General features: G+C 44.4%; 1 protein-coding gene across 2 annotated transcripts in view; it reads right to left on the reverse strand.

Moving 5' to 3' along the window:
- snx16 (sorting nexin 16) overlaps positions 1-2,868 on the reverse strand; it is a 51,377-nt gene extending 48,509 nt beyond the window's left edge. For both annotated transcript variants that reach the window (XM_083655924.1, XM_083655925.1), the window contains exons 1-2: positions 2,749-2,868; positions 575-1,121 (exon numbers count right to left, since the gene is read on the reverse strand). In XM_083655924.1, the coding sequence (XP_083512050.1) occupies positions 575-955 (381 nt within the window). In that variant the 5' untranslated portion in view covers positions 956-1,121; positions 2,749-2,868. The remainder of the gene's footprint in view (positions 1-574; positions 1,122-2,748) is intronic.
- Between the last annotated feature and the right edge of the window lie 6,148 nt (positions 2,869-9,016).

Raw genomic sequence — 9,016 nt, forward strand, 5'->3', positions numbered from 1 at the left:
GTTACAACAGGAGAGGTGAAACATGTATCAGGTTTACAGTGCATGCATTACTTAAGCAATATCACACGAGAGGGAGTGCTGTTGTTGGCTAATATCGTCACGGCTGTGATTCGGTCGTAGGCACGAGGCCGCAGGCCGAGTGCCGAAGATAATCACAGCCGTGACGATATTAGACATTAATTTAAAAAAATTCTGTATCCACGCATCCATGGAGAATCGCATGGAGAGCCTTAATGATCCTTAATGACTTGCAGCTGGCGGGGGCAGAGTTTCTGCAGGCTGACAAACGGAGGATATTTCTCAGTGTGGAAAACAGAGAAGGTAAGTAAGCACCGTCCATCTGCTTATATTACCGAGATTATAAATGATACAAAGTGGGTTGAAAATTGGCAAAGTCTCCCTTTAACAGTATCACCTAAATCAGATAGCACAATGTAAACTAACAATTCTGATAGCTTGTGTTAGGCCTGCATGTATGCTGACCGCAAAACACAGAATTAAGTTCCAGGCTTTAGTTCCAGGCTTGGTTGGATTAGTTGTGAGTGGGACCACTGATCCTACGCTGGTCTCGTACCGTGAATTTGGCCCTCTCCTCCATGACCTCGTAGCCCAACAAGGTGGGGGTGATGGGCCTCTCCTCGCCCTGCTGGCTCCCTGCGGGGTCAGACATGGAGCGGGGGCAGCTGGAGTACTCCACCGAGGGCTCGAGTGTCCCGTTCACCCTGGCCCGCATCACGGGGCTCGGGAGGGGTGGTGGCGTCCGGCTCCGGCCACCTCTCTCCAGGCACCGGGCTCCGTGGTCCTCCCCGGCCCCCCTGGTGGTGGACAATGAGGACCCTGAGCTACAGGAGACGCTGCCTAGCGACGAAGCTCGCTGGGGCCGTCGGAGCTTGCCGCTACCTCCGGACAGAGCCCTGTCCAAAGGCATGGGGACAGGCACGAAGGGTGATGCCATCTTCCTGAGCCGTGGTCAATCTGGCCACCACCACCGCCGCTGTCAACAAAGCTCTTCACACAGACACCCACCTTGTCTTTCTTCAACCTGCCGCTGTGTGACGGAGGGTCCTGGCAGTGACGTTTAGCCTAGGAGATGATGAAGACTGCTGACCCAACTGAGCACCCTGGGCGGGAAAAAAAGACAAGACTGTATTTGAATTTGAATACCTTCTATTTAGAATGTACAGATTTGACTACAGGCTGCCTTATATGCAGAATCAGAATTCAGCTCAATTTTGTCAGCGAATACAGTAATGTCCTGAAATAAGGGCAACAGACTGAGAGCAGATGAATTATTGACAGACACCATGAGCAAAGTCTCATTCATAATTTATGGATTTGTGCATCATGTGTAAAATGCATGAACTGGATATAGCCTATGAAGGTGTGTGGGTGACTTCTGTGTCAGCTGATTCATTTTTGTCCATTTGTTCCAAAGACATCTCCCATTGAATGCTGCAGCCAAGAATGAGACATGATGCTTTGATTTGAGTTACACAAGTGGGCAATGGGCATGCAGTAGGCCTATTATTGATTACTGCGTACAGAATGGACCGTGGGACCATGTTGGAAATAAGTGTCTGCACTTTTACATGTATATCCCTTTGATATTGCTGTCTTTTCCATAATAAAATCAATCAATGGATGGGCAAGTATGTGTCATGGGTGGCTGGGAACCTGCAGGCTTTCACATTCCAACCACTACACAGCTGATTTCACTGAATGACACACCTTCAGCCAGACAGGGGGAATCAGCTGCTGGAGCCTTTGTTTGGAATGTGTTCACTGCATGAGACAACAGTGAAGCCCAGCCAACGCTGCTCTTCTATGAATAGATGTGAAAAACCTTTAAATATAGCTACCTGTTACCTGTATCTGACATGAGAGAGAACACACACACACACACACACACACACACACACACACGAAATGCTAACTAAAATGGTTAATTGAATCTCAAATAACTAACTAATAAGTAACTAGCCTGATATCAGCCCCATATGAATCGCACTTGTCATCACTCTTGGGTCTCATGAAGGATTCATTGGGGCTGGTTACCAAGCTACAAAACTAGGTTAAGTAAAACTATAAGTGACCATCTCGATCAAGCGAGTTTCGTCACGTTATTCTATACATTAGGTTACATTGTATGTGGGTCGGTTCACTTTGGGTGTGTAGATTGTTTGTATTTCTAAAGTCAAGTGGCTAACGACGTTTTGCTAGCTAATGCTAACATTGCATTAGGTAGGTTAGCCAGCTAGCTCGTCCCGAAAGATGCCGTTGTCCTGGGAGAAGTACGCCAAACTCCATTCAAAATAACTGGCAGTCACGTTGCCTTGCCTATCGACACAGGTGGTTACAGTAACGTCAATGGTAACGTACGTTACATGATGTTTTAGCAATCGTTATGGTCATCTGGTTAAACATTTTTGTTTTACTATTACATATAATCTCATTTTATAATCAGTTCACACATAGTGCTCGCTACTGTACACAACGACGGAGTGATATTTCGGTGCAGGGAGACACCCCCCCCCCCCTTATTTTAAATGTGCATGGTGCTGCTGCTGCTGTTTGCATGCCGAATAGATGAGTGACCCTCTCTCCATACGACAGAGAACGGTAGTGGGACTCCCAGCTATGAAGCGTTAGCCCGTAGCGATAGCCACTAGAGATTAGGACAGGCAGCGTAGCAAAACTAGAGTTAGCGCGTGGTGACACTACGGGATAAAGGGACTTCTAGCTACTTACCATAGGAATCCAATACCCTCCGCCTTCCGAAATCAAGATTATTATACACACATAGATCGATATCTGATTAGCACGTTGCTGTTCATGCACTGCAACATCTGTTCCCTCCCCTTCACGTTGGCTTGTTTGCAATGCATACAGGCGACACAATAGTCAAAATAGTCAGGCGAGGGCGCTGTACTCCTCTGATGCAGCAGAAACGAGGAAGAGTATTCTAGAGTACACCTGCACTCCTGGGCTAGTCCAGCAGATGGCAGCAACGCACCTTCAAGTTAGTTGCCAATGCAGATAAAAGCACACGATTTGTGGTTGGACAACATTTTAGTCTGGCAAATGTAAACACAAGCATAATGATGTTGAACTGGATGCACCAAGCCAGCTACTAGTTATATATTGATATTTGTCAGCCTGACAAAATATGAAGAGTCTTTTATGGGGTTAAATAGAAAAGGAGAAATTGGCTGAGAAATTGGCTGCATAGGCTATGTTAAAATAAATATAACCAATAGCTTACCAACCATACAACTTAATACAATTAACTTCCAATAAAAATTAATGCACATTACAAATAGTCAAACATTTTACAGCTATTTGTAACCCGGCTCAAGGAAGTAACAAATGATGGGAGTCATACAAGGGATCAGCCAAGCAGCATTTTGGTAAACAAACCGTGTCACTGGGTGGCAACGGCAATGGAACCCTATGGAGCCCAAGTGGCGCGAGGCTTGAGTGTCTGACTCTAGGCGGCTAACTCTGTTTACATTTTAAAAACTGCGAGAGTTCACACAACTTTAACACGACATGCATATATTATACATCAAACTCTTGAGCTACTTCTGCTCTCACGTCAGAATGTCAAAATATAAGTGATGTGATGTATAGTTTTTGAGATATTAATGTTTGTTTGGCACAACTCATACTATTAACTGCAGCGGGGTTCCGCATTTCTGGGTGGCAAGTGACGCCGTCCTGTGATTCGTCCTATAGGCTACAGCAAAGTTAAAGTTACAACAATAATTTATTAACTAAAACGAAGGCACACAAACTAGACAACACAAACTACATTAAACAAATGAACAGAACAAAATTGGTACCCACTACCCAGGCTGCCCAGAGACATGTCTGGAGGTCAAGGGGTAGTGTGTGTCGGTGTTCAGCTGGGGCCTGGAGCCTGTAGGCGGTACCCAGGCTGCCCGGAGACATGTCTGGACGTCAGGAGGTAGTGTGTGTCGGTGTTCAGCCGGTGCCTGGAGCCCAGAGGTGGTCCCCATGCTGCCCGGAGACATGTCTGGAGGTCAGGGGGTAGTGTGTGTCGGTGTTCAGCCGGAGCCGGGGCCTGGAGCCCAGAGGTGGTACCCAGGCTGTCCGGAGACATGCCTGGAGGTCAGGAGGTAGTGTGTGTCGGTGTTCAGCCGGGGCCTGGAGCCCGGAAGTGGTACCCTTTATTTAATTTGCGATTAATCATTTGTTAATTAGCCTATGTTGCAGACAGACCCTCACTTTTAGTTTCTGTTTTCTGCGTGGTGCTGATGGACAGCTCCTTTTATCATTAAAATAAAAAGTACTCTGAGAACATATTATTTGGCCTCCGTACTGTTTACAGTGGGATGTGGGCCGCCAACATTTTTGAGATTTTCAAGTGGGCAATCAGTCGGAAAAGGTTGAGAACCACTTCCCTACGTATCAAATCTGCAAAGACATGTTAAAAACAATTGTTTTCACCATAATTTTTCAAAAGCCTGAATTAAAACTAAATGACAAACCATTAGCCTACAGAGCACAACAAAAACAACATCTAATGCAACTTCAGCACCACAGACAAGGCCACACATACCACCAAATAAGGCAAGCTCAATAAAGCCTCTTCTAAACATGAACTGTGGATCATAACCAGGTCAGACTATCCCCCGCAGTTACCCTGCTAGACATGCATAGGCGGATTATTACATGACGGGCCCCTGGGCCTGGAAGCATAAAGGGCCCCCCTCACAGCGCACATACGCACAATTAAGAACAGAATAATAACTTAGACATACACTCACCTAGCCTGATATTCAAACTGCATCGTCAATTCATAAACTCGTTGCCTCTTCCTTTGAGATTGCCCTCACTTCAGAGCATTTCTATGAGGCGGCGGGCTTCCCTAACCAATCACTAGAGACCACGGCAACCTAACCTCACATCACCAGGTTCTTCTCCAGCTGCAGCAGTCTTGCTAGTCAGTAGTCACAAGCACAAGCTAAAGTAGCTAGCTAATGCTAGCCAGCTTCTTCACGTTAAGCAGTCAAAGTCAGCCGACTTTGCACTTGTCGTTTTAATGTAAGTTCGTTAAAACGACAAGTATAAAGTCGGCTGCTTATAACGTTAGTCAATCTCTGCTTTGGCCACAGCTGTGTCTGTTGGTGTTGTGCATGACTGACAACAGCGTTAGCCAATCAGCACCCGTCAATGGATTTTCAACCGGAGAAAAGGCGTTTGCACATGGTGATTCCAGACCAAGAAGAGACAAATTCACAACTGTGGAGTGGGCATGGCTTCGAAGGTCTGGATCCAGGCTAACACTCACCTGCATCTCAACAGGATTTACAGCACAGCCACCTGAAGACTCAAAGCCAACAGCACAATAACAAGAAATAAACTGACCTAACACAGGATTTACAGTGCAGGTACACTCAATTAAAGCCAAAAGCACAATAACCCTCTAATTGTCCATAAACTTGTGGAACATTTTGTCAAAAATATAGGGTTGGGGGCCCCTAAGCCACTGTAACATCCCCACACATCCCCCCACCAGTTGAAAAAACTGGTGTTGGATTAAAAGAGACTCAAAGTAAAGAAAGGAATGTCCACATCCGTATATTGAATAACTAAGTAGCCTATTTAGTGTTTCGTAGCGTACAGTTATTATAAAGTGTTCCTGAAAAATATTGTTTCTAGGCACTAGTGAGAAATACACCAATGAGTGAAAAGTGTGACCACATGCCCTGCTCTCCCCTACATAAAGCAATCTTATTTAACCATTCGACTTCCTGTGTAATGCCTTGGCACTACTGTATACAAGGTGACCATTAAGACAACTAGGATATTATGGAGACTCTTGAGACTGAGTGTGTGTGTGTCCATGTGCTATCTGTGTGTGCAGGCAGGCAGTGTGTGTCATAATATCCTGAGGATGATGAGAAGCAGATACGAGGGATCAGCCGAGCAGCATTTTGGTAAACAAACCATGTCACTGGGTGGAAACGGCAATGGGACCCTATTGAGCATGAGATTGAGTGTCTGACTCTAGCCGGCTGACCCTGTTTACATTTTAAAAACTGTGACAGTTCACACAACTTTAACCCGACATGCATATATTATACATCAAACTCTTGAGCTAATTCTGCTCTCACTCAGAATGTCAAAATATAAGCTATGTCATGAATTGTTTTTGAGATATTAACGTTTGTTTGTTTGGCACAACTCATACTAGTTAACTGCCACGGGGTTGGTTGTGATGTCATGCTGATTCGTCCTATAGAGGAATGAGAAGAGGCCCCAAAGTGTCACAACTCATTTATCAAACGATCTCCTTTCTTTGTTACTTCTTCTCATCCACCCTTCCTCTTTTTAAATTCAACTCTTCTGCTTGAAACTCTCCCCCGTCCGTTCATACTTGCCTTTGCTACCACGCTCTCCTTCCTACCTCCTCTCACCTTTTCTTTTGCACCACACGTTTAAAACATTTATTTATTTATTTAGGACTTTAATCATGAGAGAGATAACGAGGAAAAGAGTGGAAGAGAGATACAAAGTATGGACAAGATAGGTGGGTTTTTATCCTCATCTAGACTTGGACAACTATTTTGAATAGCTCAGTGGGTCCCAACCTTTTTGTCTTATGTACCCCTTGAGCTGTTTTGCCATGCCAATAGTACCCCCTCACTGTTGACGATGCTTCTAAATTTGTCCTATAATTTTAGTATAATATGCAGACGTACAAGTAAATCCATACAAAATATATTTTTCACTGAGCTGCCGGTGTGTGGGCATGGCTTCCTTTTTCCTTTTGTAACCAGGCTCCTCTAAACCTGAATCTGGTGCGACAGCAACTAGATGGTTTAGAGCCATTTATCAGTCATGTAACAGTTGACACCTGTCCGGGTGAACTAGTTGTGGCGTGCACGTGCCATTTTAACAACGGGCTTATGAAATGACTTTTGAAATTATTTTTTTCCATAATTTTGGAAATAAATTGTGATCCCAAATCTTTTCAAGTACCCCCTGCAAGCTGTTCAAGTACCCCTATGGGGTACACGTACCCCTGGTTGGGAATCACTGCCCTAAGGGATCAGTTCATCCCAGGCCTGCATGGGCAAGAGTGGCCCTGTGAAGAGGCTCTGGGTTATCGGCACCCTGAGCTCTTGGCCAGCCCCTGGGCCTGGGCCCGGTAGGCCCGTTCGGTAATACATCCCTGCATGCCATGCGACACTTGTTATGTCAGCCATAGGCGATTCTAGGCTTTCCAACCAGGGGTTGCACCATCATGGTCCAAAGTTAACCCGATTGAGGGGTTGGAGAAAGAAATTGTGTACATTTTAAAGTAAAATGCATTAATCTGGTGCACTCTGAGAGCAAAATGAAGAGGCTAGTAGATCTATGAAGAACTACACACATCACATTAATATCCTCTTCACTATGCTGTCGCTTTACAATGATGAAAAAATATGAGTGAGTTGAGTTGAGGTCAAGTAGCCTACAGATTTATTTTATTCAGAAACACAATGAATCGAGAAATGGTATTGAATAATGCTGAATACAATGAAATATAGATATCTATGAGACTACAACATATAATAAGTATATATCCGATTAGATTTTGTTTAAATGGTTTACATGTAGAAATTTTATTTCCCCCCATCTGGCCACAAGGGGGTGCACGTGCATCCAGTGCGGCAGTTAACAACACAGCAACAATAGGCCATTTCACATTGTAGTTTTTGAGCTTGTCATAATCACCCACAATGCCATGCGTTGCTCACCCAGACGTGACGTAGTTGCCCCAGGCAGCTCTACTACGACTGACTGGCTACTGATTTTTGGCCAGCGCACGCAGTGGCGCAGGCCCTATAACAAGGTTTGTCCACCCAATTTGCAAGCCGATTTGAAAGCCGATTTGGTCCCACTCAGAAACCATAAGACCTGCCGCTACTGAACTTGGTAGGTAGGTTCACAGAGTCACCTTTTACTATGGGCGAGAAAATAACTTTCCATAACTCTTGAACCATAGCATCTACAATCCAAATTATTTTTTCCCAGGATTCCTTGGGTCATTCCGCATCTGCTGATAGAGGCCCCGCCCATTTCCGTCCAACTAGATTTCCCGCCATTTCGAATTTTCTCCAAAAGCGTTTTTTCGCTATTTCGGCAAGCCTAACAATTGTGTCATTTCAACTATAGGAGGCACTATGGCAACAATAAGTACCCGTAGCTCACAAGCCATAAGAGCGACTGTTCCCAAATTGGGTACATAGGTTTATTGAGTACTCTTCTACTCTGGCCTAAAAAATTACACAAGACTGACCTCACGGTGGCGCTCTTTACGTTTTGGTCCGTAACTTTGGAACCATAGCTTCTATGATCAACATTCTTTCTATATAGACCACGCCCATTTCCGTCTAACTAGATTTTCCGCCATTTAGAATGTTGTCCAAAAGCATTTTTTCGCTATTTCCCCTTCAAATTTTGTCAAATCTCCACCAAACCACATCTGTCCTGCACAAAACCTGTTTTGCCGTTTTTTTTGAAAGACCTCACCATTGCGATATAATCGACTTGCAAAGTGTTATGGGTGGGGCCTATTTAACATAAATCGCTATTTCGCCTTCTAATTTTGTCCAAACCACAGCACACAGCATGTGTGGACTATGCTGGTCAAAACTTATTTTGTGTTTTTTTTTAAGCCCGCACTGCAGCGTATAGGCTATTTCATCATGAACTTATGATTTTGGGATACTGCTAACTGGGAGAGATGTAATTAGAACAATAGAAGTTGAAAAGGCACCATGAGGCTATACAGAGGGGTGGGGTCCTTTTAATGCGACAAATGCACATCTTTTAGAATTTCACAATAAATAGGCCTACACACACACACACACACACACACACACACACACACACACACACACACACACACACACACACACACACACACACACACACACACACACATACACATGAATGTATTATAATAAAATGTTTTATTAAATGCAACTACATAATGAAATAA

Source organism: Poromitra crassiceps (assembly GCF_964638095.1).
Source record: "Poromitra crassiceps genome assembly, chromosome: 2".
In the NCBI taxonomy this organism is placed as follows: domain Eukaryota; kingdom Metazoa; phylum Chordata; class Actinopteri; order Beryciformes; family Melamphaidae; genus Poromitra; species Poromitra crassiceps.